This window comes from Chanodichthys erythropterus, chromosome 10, assembly GCF_024489055.1.
Source record: "Chanodichthys erythropterus isolate Z2021 chromosome 10, ASM2448905v1, whole genome shotgun sequence".
Taxonomy (NCBI): Eukaryota; Metazoa; Chordata; class Actinopteri; order Cypriniformes; family Xenocyprididae; genus Chanodichthys; species Chanodichthys erythropterus.
The window spans coordinates 1,138,277-1,156,844 of NC_090230.1; the positions used below are offsets into that span (position 1 = coordinate 1,138,277).

Genomic DNA, 18,568 nt, shown 5'->3' on the forward strand with positions numbered 1-18,568 from the left:
TTCTGCAACATTACAATCAACTCACTCAATATGCTTTAGCTGTGCCTTATATCCACATATAGTATAACCATTCAGTACTTTGGGTTTCATAAATCAGTTTATACAGATGTACTACAATGATTTCTCTGATATATTTTATTTGGTATCTCACATGAAATGATCTGTTGTTTTAGACTGCTGTGCTTTTGTGTATATATATATATATATATATATATATATATATATATATATATATATATATATATATATATATTGCATATTATATATTATGTACTACTATTATGTATTACATTGCATATATATGTGTATGCAATTTTAATTGGGGATTTGGAACTGATTAATTTGGAAATAAACACAGGACAAAAATCCAAATCCATTCAAAAAGTTTATTACAAAGATGTTTGTTCTTACTGTAACTTTCTTTTTCCTTTCAACTTTTCAGTTTGGACATTTTCTCATAGACAGACAGGTATATAGCTGATGTTTTCATGTGATTCAGTCTCATCCATCCCACTGTGGTGCTGTTTCTGTTCATCGTTGTTTGCTTTGACATCTGTAGTTTGTAGATCCAGATCAGTAGCGATTTTTCTTATCTCTTAGTTCATTCTCTGTATATTGTACTGCTTATGTGCTTTTACTCTTGTTATGTAATCAAAGGAATTTGTGGTTGACATTAACTCTCTAGTAAAGAGGCAAAATCTGTATTAACAGACCTGAAAAATTATGAGCTACTTCTATAATCACTTGCTGGTGAGCTCACAAAAAACATCACTTTTTTACTCTGTTTTAAAGTAAGCATGTTTGATCTTGCTTTACTTTCTACATCGACTGTAGAAAGCTCATAAATATTTAATGTTAATGTCTGTTGGTAAACATCTCACTGTAACATTCTAGCACTGGACTTGTTAGTTTACACTGTATTTGGCATCAAATTTAGGGTTTGAGATTTGGATTTGTGAAACATTGTTAAATTCAAGGTTTAACATGCTCTAAATGGATGTAAACTCTCACAGCTCAGAATTTTTTTTTTGGGACTGTGCAAATACTTGTGGTGCCATCAGCCAATAAGTATTGTTGTGACATAACTGTCATGATGGCATCTACAAGGGGGCTAAGGTAACCAGAGGTAACTAGCCAAACCTGGTCATTCATTTACATTTACAGCTCCTTTAACCCAGGATTATTAAAGATGCTCATCAAACACAATGGCCTATAAAATATAGCAAATATTTTACATATGTTTCCAGAATTCACCCATGGAATTGTTTATTGCTTCAAGAGTAAAGGTGCGATCACATTTACTATTGTTCAGCGAATTTTTGCAGTCACAAAATTGGGAATGTTGCATGCGGGCGAAAGATTTCCCCGCACAGATTACACATTGTGTTGAAGCTGGTCACGTGCGTTCGCCATGTTGACCATCAGAAAGCTGCTTGGTTTGAAAGTGACTTCTGTGTGAGATGTGTTTCATGCATTGCTAGTATTGGACAATGGATCTTTCTTGATCTTTCTTCGCTAATGTGACCACACCTTAAGGTGAATGTAGGAGCTAGTGTTTTTTTATTTGTATCAGAATTAAGTTTTGACTCTTGAGAACCCTATATCATTGCTGACACAACGTAATGTTATCACAATACAAAAAATAATGTTTCTTTTTTTCCTGGCAGACACCAATTTTGTTTTGGGGAATGCCCAAATTGTGGATTGGCCTATTGTCTACAGCAATGATGGATTCTGCAAGCTGTCTGGTTACCATCGTGCTGAAGTCATGCAGAAGAGCAGCACATGCAGGTTTCCCCTTTTTTTTTCTTTATAATTAGACTGCATCTAAGTTATATTAGTGTCAGTTAACAAATCAGGAACCATAACTATGTAATGGAGACTGACTGCAACCTAAAGTAGTTAAATCATGGATTTGGCATCATGGCTCACAGCTTGAGTTTATGGCTCAGTCAGAATTTTTGTATTCTCTTGGTAATGTACTTCTCTGTCCCTGTCTCAGCTTCATGTATGGGGAACTCACTGACAAAGAAACCTGTGAGAAAGTCCGCCAGACCTTTGAGAACTATGAGATGAACTCCTTTGAAATACTCATGTACAAGAAGAACCGTGAGTTGGCTGTTTGAAATCATTTGAAAGAGTTTATGCTTATCATATTTATCAAGAAATTAAAAAATTGCTGATATTGCAGGGATGCCAGTGTGGTTCTTCATCAAAATTGCTCCCATCCGAAATGAACAGGACAAAGTTGTACTTTTTCTCTGCACCTTCAGTGATATCACTGCATTCAAGCAGCCTATTGAAGATGACTCATCTAAAGGTTTGTTTTGACATATTACCCATCACCCAAATCATTTTATTAGGTGTAAATTTCATCAGGAAAGTGAAAGCTGTTCTCTGAGTGTTTGATTTTAGATGTTGACAGATTTATTCAGGATGTTGTTTTCACTACTGAAACAATTTATAGACTACTTTACCATGCAGGAAAGAAACTATCCACTTTATAATACTGATTTATAAACACTCCTTCCATTATAAATGTATTTTTCTCTAACCATTTCCCCTTTTATATGAATTAAGGCTGGGGTAAGTTTGCTCGCCTGACACGGGCGTTGACCAGCAGCCGTGGTGTTTTACAGCAGCTGGCGCCGACTGTCCACAAGGGCGAGAATGTCCACAAGCACTCCCGTCTGGCCGAGGTAAATATATACGTGTTTGTGATCACTGTTGTGTTTGTGTGTGTGTGTGTCTACATGTATGTTCAAGCACTTTCATCAAAGGAACACTCCATCCATTTGTACCTGAGCACTCTTTTCCAAGAGTGTGTGCTGCAATCCCAAAAGCCCCTCTGCTGTCTTGAGATAAATCTCCAACATGTGCGGCTGCTGTTCACGTGACACACTCCACATGAACGTCCCCCTCAGTTCCTGCATTAGCTCCAAAACCCTTCTGGTAACCCCATTTTGGTATGCTATAGGGAATTTGTACAGTACACGTGATGAAAATGTCTTCATCAGCATAGAACATGCGTACTGTATGCATGCAGATTAATTTTTGCTATATGCTCAGCTTGTAAACGCACCAGAATAGATGAAACAGCAACATCAAATTACTGGCGTCGGCATCAACAGTAGACGACTGCCTTGACAAGCGCTTGTGTAGGGACGTTAAGAGATTCTTGCAACTCTAGTGTAAACAAAGGCATTTTTGTCAGTCATAGATTCTGGAGAGAAATAGCACAAACACTGGACAAAGAAATGCACTAATATGATGAGCAACTGTGTTTGTGCATGCTTTTTAATAAAGTGTACTTTAACGGTGCTTTCACACTTTTTGATTGCTTGGTCTGAACCATTGTTCCCCTACCCCTTTCCCCGCTGGTCTCTGTTCACATTATATTACTTGAGTCCAAACTGCGGTACGCTTGTGTCATCAAACTGCAGCACATACCCGTGATGCTAGGTAGCTGCTATGAAGGAGAAGGCACCAAAATGGAAAGAGTTACTTTTGTTGGTCTGTTTTTGAACCTTTAGTTTTGTTTTCAAAGCGTCAGCACACAATGGCACTTGCCATTACCTCAATTGTTCTATAGAAAGCAGGAGTCCATTTCTGCTGAAGGTGAGCAGAAATATGACATTCTGTCTGGTTGCAGTTCGCCAGTAATGCTTGTCAGGAAAGTGAGTGAGGACACACACTTCTGCAATTTCACTTCCACAATTTAGTACGATTGCGTTCATATCATCAGCGAACCATATCAGAGTTCACATAAACTGTACCCCTGACCACCCTTTTTAGGGTGTGTTCACACTTGTAGTTTGGTTCTCTTGATTTGTTTGGTCTGGACAAAAAAAGAAAATTATTCATTTAGTCCTGGTTCACTTAGCATTCACACTGTCATTTTTAACACCGAACCTAAAGATACAAAACAAACAAACAAACAAAAAACTTGCTTTTGATGATGTGTATTTTGACGGATTCTACTGAACATCCAAAGCAATGCTAATGCTAAATGTGCCGGTCATACACTTTTCATTAAAGCCATACCATATATTTGTCAAGTCAGTCAAACCCGGGTGTGCAGCAAAAGTGTCTGTATGAAAAAACCCTGTTTTCGTAGTACGCATATGCTAACTGTTTTGTCAAAACTGAAGTATACTTTTGAGGTTATGCACCATTTGTTGTGTAAATTAAGCAGACAGCATTTTTTTTTTTTAACTCAAACCACATAATTGTATTGAGTCATCAGTGTCGAAATGTTCACAATTATTAGCAACATGGGGAACTAACCCCCCAGCCCCCTTTATTTCTTGTTTTACTTTTTTCTTTTCAGTGTGTTGAAATCATAGTGAAAATTACAAGATCATTCTTATTGCCAGTGTTCTCAAAATACTGTTTCTAGCACATACTCACAGGATGTTTCTTCAGCTATGGATGCTTAGCTTATACTAGTTTAATTTGTGTCTGTACAATGTCTAAGAGTTTTTTTTTTCTTTTTGTCATTTTTTTGAACCAACAAATGTCATTTCCACAAACTTTCAAATCATTATTCATTCTGAGGTTGGATTAATAGTGGTTGGAATTACATTTTAAACATTTTTACAATAAAATGGCAGTAGTGTTGCTAGGGCTAATTTTTAGTCATAAACACCATGATGGGAAAAGAGGCACTAAAACAGTTGGAGAGCTTGCATAGGCTCTCACTTCTTTCTAAGTTGTACTTGCTTTTCACTACCTTTTGTTCATTGTGGTTCTCTTCCTTGTCGCAGAAATATGCACATGTGCACTTGTCTGGATTTCAGAAGAGTTTTAAATGTATTGTAGAGTCTGTGACTAATCAGAGTTTTTCTCACAAGAGGCATATGCTGTAAGTTAGGCTACGATCTGGGGCTTTTCTGTCGCAGACTTGAAAGATTGACAAGCTTCTTCTGTCTTGTCCGCACTTGGCTTAAGTTCCTATGGATAAAAGCAAGTGTGTGCAAATCTCCATTCCCAGATTCATGCTGTCATTGTCACAAATGTGCGGAAACAGTCATGTCCCTCTCACTCAGTCTCTCGGTTAGAGTTTATGCTCAAATACATCAGGAATGCTGTTTGTGGACAGAGGAAATATTCTCTTGCTGTCTCCCATAATGTTCATAACTTTTTTTCAGATTATAGTTATACTATGTCCTCTTCTTATTCCCAATCAGGTACTGCAGCTAGGCTCAGACATCCTCCCGCAGTATAAGCAAGAGGCTCCGAAAACGCCTCCTCACATCATCCTGCACTACTGCACCTTCAAAACTACCTGGGACTGGGTGATTCTCATCCTCACCTTCTACACGGCCATTATGGTCCCCTACAATGTGTCCTTCAAGACCAAACAAAACAACGTCACCTGGCTGGTAGTAGACAGCATTGTGGATGTGATTTTCCTGGTGGACATTGTGCTCAACTTCCACACTACCTTTGTTGGCCCCGCTGGGGAGGTGATCTCAGACCCAAAGCTCATCCGAATGAACTACGTGAAGACCTGGTTCGTCATTGACCTCCTCTCCTGTCTTCCATACGATGTCATTAATGCCTTTGAGAACGTTGACGAGGTGAGTTTTCTTCTGTAACTCTCTACCGATTGTCACTGGGGCAGTACCCTCAAAGGGACAACTTCGTACTTTATCTACCCCTAAAAACTGCCCTTGTTGTTCAAATTGGAATTGTTTAAACTGTTTAGCTAGAGGAGAATTGACTCTCGGTTTAGCCTGTGATCTTCCAAGATTTCTTTTTCTCCTGCTACAGTCAAAATGGAGATTTCATTCCTTACCTCTGGCTTACTCGCACATCCTGATTTTGCAGAGTTAGATGCATTTTGTTGATCCTGGAACAACATTCTGGTCCAAAAATTTAGTCCAAGCCATATGCCTACCCATATGTTATTCCTAAATTCAGAGGGAAATGCTATATGAATAACACTGATGTAGAAGCACCTAACCTTGGTTGTAAACCCAAACTGGTCCCACGTTATATTAGGGTGGCCTTAACTACTATGTACTTACATCAAAAAATAAGTACAATGTACGTATTGGGTTCATATTGAGTTGCAAAACACTTTTGCTGCTATTGAAGTGGGATACGGGTAAGGTTAGGGAAAGCTTTGGTGGTATGGGTAGGTTTAAAGGTAGGGTAAGGTGTAAGGGATGGGTCAACAGTGTAATTATAAATGTAATAACAGAAATTAATTACATATGTAATTACATGAAGGTATTTTAAAAAATATGAGTACAATGTAAAAACATGTATGTACACAATAAGTGCATTGTATCAAATGATTCGTTTAAATGTAAGTACATAGTAGTTAAGGCCACTTAATATAAAGTGGGACCCCTAAACTTGACATAAACTGTAAACTTGTCTCTCAAATCTGATTGATTTTAATGTTGTTCCAGGATCAACAAAAATGTTGAGCCAGGAACAGGTTGCACTTGGTGAAATCAGCTTCTGCGGCTTCTGGGACTAAAGCATTATGGGTTGACTTTCTAGCAGCTCTCTGTATATATTTCTCAGAGATGGGTGATGGGACCAAAATCTTTACCACAATATTCATTTTCATAATACACATAATTTTCACAATAGCTAGTTTTCAACTACAGTAAGGAAAGACATTACAAAATAGTAAATCCGAGACTTTAATTGAATTTAAATTCATACCATGCATTTCTCAACATTGATTTTTAAATTACTTTAAATTAAATTTGGAAAATGTTAAACTCACATCAGACTCTTTGACTACTTGACTAACAAAACTGACTATTATCTTAATCTCTTAATTACTTTTGAACACTCAGGCTTTTCAGACTTTTCACCTATGATAACTAATCATATTTTCATGAATACTTTTTTGAGAATTGCTTACTCTATTAATAGTACAAAACCAACCAATATTTAAAGCCACAGTCAAACTAGACTTATACTGTATGAACCTTTTAGGGGTAAATAAGGTACAGAGAGGTCTCTTTGAAGATACTGCCCCAGTGACAAGCTGTTTTACCCCCTAATTTTTTTTTCTGAGAGTGTAACATTTTGTAATTGCTATTTCAAAAACTAGAGAAATACTGAAGTGGTGTCTGCAAGCATGAGCCAGTGTCAGTCTCTGTCTTTCTGCTGAAATTGCATTATTGCCTCACAGTCAGTCTTGATGGCTTTGCCGCACTGAAGCACTGTTTTCAGAATTGATTTCATCCTAGCATGTCAGGTATTTCCCCCGGGACCTCTGTGAATGAAGCTAGCAGTGTGTGATCTTGCTACATCATTCATAGAATCTTTGAATCTCTGCGGTTTACCATAGAAAGAAACCGCCATAGGAGAGACAGGCTTTGCACACTTCTATAATTGTAAAATCCATATGTCAGTGGTTCATAACTTCATGCCCCTCAGAAGCCATCGTCGTTAATGTATAGTGTATCCCAGCAGCCATCATTACCAGTGTTGTGGTGCGCCCAGCTCATTCAAGCTTTACCTCCAGCTTATGCTGCAATGCAGAATGCGTGAAACTTTGTTGTCAATGATCAGTGCAACAAACATGGGTTTGTAATTGAGAAGCTTTTTAAAAATAAAAACGCCACAGGGGCTTTCAGTCTCCATATGGAGGAATCTGCATATTCAGTTAATGGGCACAATTGTGCTGTTTCTTCAACTATATGAATCTCTAGCCAAGAAGAAAAGGATGATGCCAATATCTAAGGCTATTTGCATCAGAACATTGAGTCTGTGGGCCAAAATCAGCAGCTACTAGACTTATTATCCCCACTCAAAAGCAATGTCATGTAGAAGTCATGCTCATTAGCGGCTCATGTACTGTGATTCAGCACAGTCACAGAAGCCCACAGCAATAGTATTTGTGTTTCCTGTGTGAAGACTGCAATGGAAAGAGCCACGTCATTGAATAATTAATGTTTGAATTGAACTAAGAGCATTTACATTCTCTAAATACTGGAATAGAAAGAGAATCTAATCCCAGGCTCCTTATGAGTGAGGAATTCAGGATTCTGTTTAATGTGTGGCTCTGTACAAACATCAGTTTAATGGTACCACTATGTTGGAACAGGACTCTCAAACATTTTAAATAGCTGCACATTGCACGATTTTCTTTTAAATAGTAGAAAGAGTAGTCTATAAATAAGTCCAGCTTTGTAGAAAGCACAGCGACAGACTGTATTTTAGGTATTAAATATCAAACTTGCAGCTTTAATACAGATTGTAAAGTCATCAAGAAATGTACCTTGCACCCCATTTTACAAATTGTTTTCAATGATAAGAAAAGGCTGGACTTTTTTTACACTGTCTGATTGGAAAATTAAAAAAAAATATATAAAACTATATGTGAATACAAGTTTGCATTTTGTTATAGGAATCATTTATTTGAGCCTGCTTAAAGGGACAGTTTCTCATTAAGATAAGATTTCCAGAACACAAATGAAGATATTTTGAAGATTCTATCATCATTTTTGTCCATCCATTGAAATCTACGCAACAAAAATTTTCAAGCTTCAAAAAGTTCAGTCATGACATCTCTCGGAGTGGATTAAATTCAACCAGCATTTATTGGCATGGGGCATGAAGTATACATGGCTTGATTTTGACGTACGAGATCTGCTATGCTGCTACTTCTGCTGAGCAAATACAATAATTTGTTCAGCTTAGTCAAATATAACAAACAAAGAAAAGGCTGCTGCAAGAATTGTAGAACCCCCGTAGCAGATCTCTACAGGTGGTGCTGGGGAGGAGGAGGGATAACAGAGCTTTCACATTGCACAGCTTGTCGATCGCAGGCTAGGGTACGATATTTATGGTTGCGTGGAAATACTTCTGATTGGCTGGTGTCACGGCATAGAAAGAACCAATCAGTGTATGGTTAGAGTTTCATACCTGAACTCTGTATTTTTTAAAGAGATCGTAAAAGTAAGCAGTTTAATCCAAGTCTTCTGAAGATAAACAATCACTTTATATGATGAACAGGTTTATTTAAATTTTTATTCACGTATAAACATTGATCAACGCACTGTGCTTGCTTCAACAAACCTCAATGGTTTGAGTTTTGCTTGATGTGCAAGAAAAATTATTGTGATTATTTTTGTAACCTTTATTACATTAACATTCAAGCAACAGTAGTTTCTGGGCAAGATATACTATCTTATATATATTATTATAGATATATATTATCAGTGTCTAATCCAGTGGTTCCTAAACTTTTTAGAGTGGCATACCCACTGAGGCGTTTAACATCCTTCACATCTTTTCCATTAAGGGACAATGTTTGCACCCTTAAATTGATTTTCAGGTGCATTTTTTTTTTACCTTTATAAAGGCAAAGTTTTTGTAACCCTATTAAATGTGTCATGTTTTGTCTTAAAATTCCATTAATTTAATTATTAATATAATATATAAAGCAATAAATTAAACTAAATCAATAATTTATATAAAATGAAATCAGTATCAACAAAAGCCATCTTTGCGCTGGAGTGGCACAAGCTGCATCTAGATGTATTTACACACTGTTTAATGCTAATGTTATGAGATAATGTTTTTAAAAAAAAAAAAAAGTTCAATAGGAAAATATAAAATGATTGTGATATAAGTGATACTTTGAAATATTAACCTAAATCCAGTAGTGTAAGTCACTGTCTTAATGAGTGAGTCATCAAGTCATTCATTCATTCAGTAATTAAACAAGTGGCTGTATTTATGAATGGGTCATTGAATTATTGACTCTCCTGATTCGTTCAAAGCCGCAGATTCATTCACTAACAAAACACCACTGTGTTGAAGTTCTGCTGTTCATCACTCAATATTAGCTTTTTGTTTGTTGAACTGTTGTATAAAATAATTGTCACATTTGCAATTATGTGGATTTTCAGGGAAATTTGCATTCTTGCTTCTATAATATATTATCAACATTGAAAACAAGAACTCACACAGGGTATGTTTTTGTATTGAAGAGATTATTGACCTTTGTATTGACCTTTTACAGCACTACTTTTTTCCTGTTTTTACACTAGAGGCGGCATTTTGCCTGTTAGAAATAAATGCTTGGTTTTAATGTTATTTTAAGTAGGTTAAATTGAATGAACGGCAAAACTCAGCATTTTGTTTGCATACCCCCTCTGTCACCTCACGTACCCCCAGGTGAACAACACCAGTTCGGGAACCACTGGTCTAATCCAACAGTGTAAGTTTGGGGCAGGACTACTTTTTTGGCCAATGGCTGACAGGGAAAGTGTTTGATAATGAGCAATTACTTTTTGATGATAGATTATGAAGACACGGTAACACTTTACAATAAGTTTCATTAGTTAAAGGGATAGTTCACCCAAAAATTAAAATTTTATGTTTATTTGCTTACCCCCAGGGCATCCAAGATGTAGGTGACTTTGTTTCATCAGTAGAACACAAATGATGATTTTTAACTCCAACCGTTGCGGTCTGTCTGTCAAATAATGCATTGAAACGGTAACACCATCTATAAGAGTCAAATAAACATGCACAGACAAATCTAAATTGAACCCTGCAGCTCGTGATAACACATTGATGCCCTAAGACACGAAGCGATCGGTTTGTGTGAGAAACCGAACTGTATTTATATCATTTTTTACCTCTAATACACCACTATGACCAACTGCGTTCAGCGTCCGGTTAGTGAGTTGACTTTCATAACAGATTGACTTTCATAATAGAACCACACACAACCTGTCAGGTGCCGTCATCGGTCTTGGTTTTGGCACAGACACGTTTATTTAATCCCTTGGTAGGAAGTGCACACTCAAAGCTGTATTTTTTCTGGGGCTTTGCGTAGCTGTCAGGTCGCTGTAGCAGAGCCTGCAGCAGAGCAGGAGTGTCAGAGCTGGAGATTATAGCGCTCACACAGACACACACACAATCCTCATTCCCACAGCAGCAGCAGACGATGCCTGGGCTGGGCACGTCAACACCAGTTATCCTTCCTTTCTCTGCTGATGCAGTGGGCAGAATACTATTAAAGCCCAAGTCTTTTTCAATGGGGCTTTTTCCAACTTTGCACATTTTGTATGTTTCCCTCATATAACACACCTGATTCAACTCATTAGCTCAATAACACAGAATGCAAGACTTTAATTGGGTGTGTCTGATAAGGGAGACATATAAAATGTGCAATGGTGGGGGTCCCCTGGAGAGGTTTGGGAAGCACTGCTCTAGTCACAATACAAACATTTAAGCTATCAACAGTTTGCAGAGAAACAAATTTCGATTTCACAGCAAAAACTAATGTTATTGAATGCATTTAATTTAAAAAGCGAAAGCAGATGACGCCTTAAGTGAAAATACAAATTAAATAGTAAATAAATAGTAAAAAGACGTTTAAGACACGTTAACAGGAATAAAATAAGGAACAAAAACAGAAATTACAAACAACAAAATCATTTTTTTCATTGTTCCCGGAACAACATTCTTGCAAGTTTCTCTCAAAGTTATGAACAAATGTTCTTCTACTAACATTAACAGAATTAGTTTAAAGTTATCTGGTCTTTAATAATTTTCTCAAAACGTTAGCACAAAAACATTATTTATACAACATTCATTGAGCGTTTTTTTTTTTCTCTGAAATGTTTTAGTTGGACGTTCATCTAAAAATGTTTTTAAATGTTACTAATGGTGTTGTAGTCAAGACCACCTAATCCGAGACCAAGTCAAGACCAAGACCAATGTGTGTTGAGACCAAGACAAGACCAAGACTAGACCAGCGCTCCTTAAATTAATAAAGATCCACATTACCTGAGAAATTACTTATTTTCAATCAATAAATATAATTAGAATAAGACACTATATAGAGCTGTTACCAGTCAAATTAAATCATTAACAAAATTAATCTTTGCACTGCAGAGGTGGCACTGAATTGGTAAATTGTTTCAGAATGTTTGAAGAATGATATGATTATTTTTCATATAACCAAGATATATATATATATGTATGTATGTATATGTGTATGTATGTATGTATATATGTATGTATGTATGTATATATATATATATATATATATATATATATATATTGATATATATATATATTACAGTACAGTACAGTCCAAAAGTTTGGAACCACTAAGATTTTTTTTTAATGTTTTTAAAAGAAGTTTCGTCTGCTCACCAAGGCTACATTTATTTAATTAAAAATACAGTAAAAAAAAAACAGTAATATTGTGAAATATTATTACAATTTAAAATAACTGTGTACTATTTAAATATATTTGACAAAGTAATTTATTCCTGTGATGCAAAGCTGAATTTTCAGCATCCTTACTCCAGTCTTCAGTGTCACATGATCCTTCAGAAATCATTCTAATATGCTGATTTGCTGCTCAATAAACATTTATGATTATTTTCAATGTTGAAAACAGTTGTGTACTTTTTTTCAGGATTCCTTGATGAATAGAAAGTTCTAAAGAACAGCATTTATCTGAAATACAAAGCTTCTGTAGCATTATACACTACCGTTCAAAAGTTTGGGGTCAGTAAGATTTTTTATTTTTATTTTTTTGAAAAGAAATGAAATCAAAAGTGGCAGTAAAGACATTTATAATGTTACAAAAGATTAGATTTCAGATAAACACTGTTCTTTTGAACTTTCTATTCATCAAATAATCCTGAAAAAAAATATTGTACACAAATATTTTGTACAATTGTACACATTAAATGTTTCTTTAGCAACAGATCAGCATATTAGAATGATTTCTGAAGGATCATGTGACACTGAAGACTGGAGTAATGATGCTGAAAATTCAGCTTTGCCATCACAGGAATAAATTACTTTGTGAAATATATTCAAATAGAAAACAGTTATTTTAAATTGTAATAATATTTCACAATATTACTGTTTTTACTGTATTTTTAATTAAATAAATGTAGCCTTTGGTGAGCAGACGAAACTTCTTTTAAAAACATTAAAAATCTTAGTGGTTCCAAACTTTTGGACTGTACTATATATATATAAAACTAAACGTTTTGAATGTTCAGAGAACATTCAGAAATAACATTTTCATAACTTATTTTTACTGCGTATTCGTTCTATTGTTAATTTCTATTTTCTATTTTTCAATTGGGTATTGTGAAAATTACATGGTTGCGCATACAAAATTGTCTGTTCAGACCAAAAAGCAGACAGGCTGAATAAAAAATGAAAATTCACTCTCTGACATTGGGTGGTGCTTGCTGGAAAGCAAGAATATGGCGGTACACAAGGAAAGTGGTGCGCAACTTTCCTTTTCTGACACATGCTTGTCACAGAGAACACAGGAAGTTAAACATGTTTTCAAACAGCTGATCAGATTTTTGTAATTGCTTTGGAGCTCATCAGTCAAGACCAAATACAAGAGTACAGAGACAAACTTCCGGATTCTTTCTCTGCTATTCACTGTCACTTAGCAAAATAGACTTGTAATGAGCACCACCAAGATAGGAGGAGCAGCTCTGGGCATGTGACCAAGAATGCAGATCTTATTGGTTGTCTTTTTTCAGAGTTCAATGTAAAAGAGATTAGAACACCTCTCCGTAATAATAATAATAATGATAATAATAATAATAATAATAATAATAGAAAAAAAAAAAAACTTGAATTTGTCTTGATGTGAACAGGCTTTTAGTTTGGTTAATATTCCATCATGGTGATTTATGGGTAAAAACATAATCTTAATGACCAATAACTAAAATATTCACTAATCACTTCTCTTATTTCTTGCAGGGCATCAGCAGCCTCTTCAGTTCTCTGAAGGTGGTGCGTTTGTTGCGACTCGGGCGTGTGGCCCGTAAGCTGGACCACTACATTGAATATGGTGCGGCGGTGCTGGTGTTGCTGGTTTGTGTGTTCGGCCTGGCCGCCCATTGGCTAGCCTGCATCTGGTACAGCATCGGTGACTATGAGGTCATAGATGAGGAAGCCAACATGGTCCGTACGGACAGCTGGCTGTATCTTCTGGGAGAATCTGTTGGTACACCATATCGCTTCAATGCCAGTGGCACGGGGAAGTGGGAAGGGGGTCCCAGCAAAGATTCGGTCTACATCACGTCATTGTATTTCACCATGACCAGCCTGACCAGTATTGGCTTTGGGAACATCGCCCCCACCACAGATGGAGAGAAGATCTTCGCCGTGGCCATGATGATGATTGGCTGTGAGTAAAACATTTCTTGACCACTAAATTAAATTTAAGTTGCTCTGTGGTACTACATAAATTTTCACTTAAATTTTTTTTGTTATATTGCAGCCATTTGCTAAAATTATTTAAGTTTATTTTTTTCCTCATTAATGTACATTAATATCACATGGTCCTAAGTATTCAGACCCTTTGCTCAGTATTTAGTAGAAGCACCCTTTTGATATAATACAGCCATGAGTCTTTTTGGGAAAGATGCAACAAGTTTTTCACACCTGGATTTGGAGATCCTCTGCCATTCCTCCTTGCAGATCCTCTCCAGTTCTGTCAGGCTGGATGGTAAATGTTGATGGACAGCCATTTTTAGGTCTCTCCAGAGATTACTAAATTGGGTTTAAGTCAGGGCTCTGGCTGGGCCATTCAAGAACAGTCACTGAGTTGTTGTGAAGCCACTCCTTCATTATTTTAGCTGTGTGCTTAGGGTCATTGTCTTGTTGGAAGGTAAACCTTCGGCCCAGTCTGAGGTCCTGAGCACTCTGGAGAAGGTTTTCGTCCAGGATACCTGTCCCTGCAGCTGAAAAACACCCCCACAGCATGATGCTGCCACCACCATGCTTCACTGTTGGGACTGTATTGGACAGGTGATGAGCAGTGCCTGGTTTTCTCCACACATACTACTTAGAATTAAAGGTGCTAAAGAGGATCTTTTCATCATTCGTCCAAAGACTGTTACTGAGTTTTTGAAATGAGCGCATGCGTAAGAACAACCCCCCTCCTTCGAAGGAACGCCTCCCAAAACTCGTAAACACTCGTATTGGAACACGAGTGTTTACCACCAGCATCCGCTGTGTTGTGTTAGTGGATTCATTATGTTGGACTCACCGCAGGTAACTCATAATCTGCAGTTGTTACTCCTGTCTCCGGACAAAAACATTGCATGCGGCGCCTGTGGAGTGTGGAAAGTTACTGGAGCGCGCAGCCGCGCTCGTCTCTCACAAGGAACGTCATGGCAGTGATTGACAAGCCAGAGGGCCAATCGTTTACGCGATCATCACGTAAACAGTTGGCTAATGTTTTTAAGGCCCTACCTCGTGCACAGATGATGTATATTCATATTATTCCTTTCAGTGCACCTAATAATATAGTCTTTTATCAGTTAGTAAAGACAGTTTCAAGTAGTATTGCAAAAATGTATAAAACAAAACATCCTCTTTAGCACCTTTAAGGCCAAAAAGTTCTATCTTGGTCTCATCAGACCAGAGAATCTTATTTCTTACCATATTGGAGTCCTTCAGGTGTTTTTTAGCAAACTCCATGCAGGCTTTCATGTGTCTTGCCCTGAGGAGAGGCTTCCGTTGGGCCACTCTGCCATAAAGCACCAACTGGTGGAGGGCTGCAGTGATGGTTGACTTTCTACAACTTTCTCCCATCTCCTGACTGCATCTCTGGAGCTCAACCACAGTGATCTTTGGGTCCTTCTTTACCTCTCTCACCAAGGCTCTTCTCCCCCGATAGCTCAGTTTGGCCGGACGGCCAGCTCTAGGAAGGGTTCTGGTTGTCCCAAACGTCTTCATTTAAGGATTATGGAGGCCACTGTGCTCTTAAGAACCTTAAGTGCAGCAGAATTTTTTTTTGTAACCTCGGCCAGATCTGTGCCTTGCCCCAATTCTGTCTCTGAGCTCTTCAGCTAGTTCCTTTGACCTCATGATTCTCATTTGCTCTGACATGCACTGTGAGCTTTAAGGTCTTATATAGACAGGTGTGAGACTTTCCTAATCAAGTCCAATCAGTATAATCAAACACAGCTGGACTCAAATGAAGGTGTAGAACCATCTCAAGGATGATCAGAAGAAATGGACAGCACCTGAGTTAAATATATGTGTGTCACAGCAAAGGGTCTGACTACTTGGGACCATGTGATATTTCAGTTTTTCTTTTTTAATAAATCTGCAAAGATGTCAACAAGTCTGTGTTTTTCTGTCAATATGGGGTGCTGTGTGTACATTAATGAGAACAAAAATTAACTTAAATGATTTTAGCAAATGGCTGCAATACAACAAAGAGTGAAAAATTTAAGGGGTCTGAATACTTTCCGTACTCACTGTAAATGATTGACATTTGATGTGTTAGTGAAGGGATCAATTTCCTCAAACAACAACAGTCAGAACAAGACCCCAATCTGCAGGCTATCAATTTTAGTTCATAAAAACCCCTGTAAAAATGTTCTGAGTCACCATGTTTGTTGTAAAGGTTTGGACTGCAGGTGCTTTTTCTGCCGTTGACTCTCTCAGTGGAACATCAGATCTATATAGAGCCCTGTGCTGATCTAGATTACATTCTGTCCAGACACCGGCCCGCAGAACACTATGATGAATTACATAATTGCTTAGTTCTGGGAAGGCCCTACTTTTCTGCACTGGCAAAATTTGAAGATGCTCTCCTTGGTTTGTAACGATAAGCCAAATTGGTTGGGTTACAAAATTTAAAATGGGGTCAGATTTTACTGTGTGAGATCTTTAAATGTTAAAAGAATGAGACATAAAACGGAGATAAGTTTAATTAGAAATTGTGTATTCACAATGTTCACATGAGACTTTAAAACAACACAATAAAATCAGGAAAACTGTCAGGAAAATCAGGAAACCATACCCTAAAACAGTCCAAGAATCCTAGTGTGCTGATAAGTCCCAATGTTAGTGTCCACCAGTGGATATACAATCCAAGAAAAGTAATAATCAAAAAGTTTGCAGTTGTGTCTGAACAGGTGAGTCCACAGGTTGGAAACTCCACAATCCAGAAAGTTATATTTAGTGACATATTTAGTGAAGTGTTTGTTTGTTGTTTGCCATGCTGCTCTTTAAAGAGATGTAGTTCCTGCCAACCATTCATTTCTTAAGGAAATTTTTTTGAGAAAAATAGTTTAATTGTCATTAGAGCACAGAAGTTACTTTCAAACCAATATGCTTTCTCTTGGTCAATACAGCTAATTTTCGAGACCAACTTAAACTCAAATGAAATTTCCAAAACACTCTCATAAGGAAACTATTTTACAAGATGGTGATTTTGAATGAATTTGTACTTCATTGTTATTTGTACAGTGAAATTCTGCTGAAGTGTGACTGCACCTACAACTGCATTTAAGCTGATTATCAGAGAAAATAATTCAGACTGTAAAAACATGTCTTGCATTAATGCATTAATGTAAACATGTTAACATTTTTGATTTGGTTTTTAGGTATGGTCACACCATTGTTTGGTGGAATTCAGCCATGCTTTATGTATTACTACATTATTGACAATCTTTTTTGTCTGCAAGATTTCACTGAAATATCACTACTGTCAAGTCACCTCTATTGCTACAGTGTGTTATATGGTACAGATTGTTTCAAAGCAGCTTCACAGTAATAAACAGGAAAATAACAGAATCACTGATGCTAACTTCATCAAATATGATACAAATTGAAATTCGGCTATAAGCAGCTCTACAGAAGAGAATAATGGGTAATACTTTATTTTGATGGCCCACTTTAGACATTCTAACTATAAGTAACTTGCCAACTACATATCAACTTATTCTACTAACCCGAACCCTAACCTAACAGTCTACTACAGTCTACTAATGCTGATAATAATGATAAATAACGAGAGTTGATATGTACTTGCAAATTATTGATAATTAGCTGGCTTGTAGTAGCTAATTTTTGAGAGTTAGTTGACGTGTTGCAAATTATTGAGAATTAGTGGACATTTAGTTGCAACTTACTGTGAGTTAGTGGACATGTATAGTTGCAAATTATTGAGAGTTTGTGGACATGTATAGTTGCAAATTATTGAGTTATTTGACGTGTAGTTGCAAATTATTGAGAGTTAGCTGGCTTGTAGTTGCAAAGTATAGAGAGTTAGTTGACATGTAGTTGCAAATTATTGAGAGTTAGCTGGCTTGTAGTTGCAAATTATTGAGTTAGTGAACATGTATAGTTGCTAATTATTGAGAGTTAGCTGGCTTGTAGTTGCAAATTATTGAGAGCTAGTTGACATGTTGTTGCAAATTGTAGACATGTCAAATTAAAATGTTACCCAATAGTCGTTATTCAGTTTATTGTTGACATGTAATATGACTGCATCGTAATACAGCTGTATCTTGTTGGTATTTTTTATACATGTGTTCTTGATGTAGGTGCATATTTGTAACTGGATTTTACCAGCATTCAACCTAAATGTTTGTACGAGTCTCTGTGGTGACTGATCACCTTCCAAATTGTTGTCCAGGACATGATCACCTTGCTTTCATCTCAGCATTTGTATGGGTGTCTGTGCTAGTGTGGCACAGTTAGCTTGTTGTGTAGGGTCTCTGCGGGTTTGCCCCGTTCAAGGCGTGAGTGATGCTGTTGGCCGCCTGAGGGTGACGGTGAT

At 37.0% G+C, this 18,568-nt stretch overlaps 1 protein-coding gene across 3 annotated transcripts in view; it reads left to right on the forward strand.

Moving 5' to 3' along the window:
* The window catches only part of kcnh1b (potassium voltage-gated channel, subfamily H (eag-related), member 1b), a 55,441-nt gene that overhangs the window by 226 nt on the left and 36,647 nt on the right, over window positions 1-18,568 (forward strand). Inside the window, exons 2-8 of one of the 3 annotated variants that reach the window (XM_067395776.1) lie at window positions 443-469; window positions 1,668-1,791; window positions 2,003-2,109; window positions 2,192-2,320; window positions 2,581-2,699; window positions 5,190-5,582; window positions 13,744-14,173. In XM_067395776.1, the coding sequence (XP_067251877.1) occupies window positions 443-469; window positions 1,668-1,791; window positions 2,003-2,109; window positions 2,192-2,320; window positions 2,581-2,699; window positions 5,190-5,582; window positions 13,744-14,173 (1,329 nt within the window). Of the gene's footprint in view, window positions 1-442; window positions 470-1,429; window positions 1,537-1,667; window positions 1,792-2,002; window positions 2,110-2,191; window positions 2,321-2,580; window positions 2,700-5,189; window positions 5,583-13,743; window positions 14,174-18,568 lie in introns of those variants that run through there. The other 2 variants (XM_067395779.1, XM_067395777.1) reach the window with 2 other exon arrangements.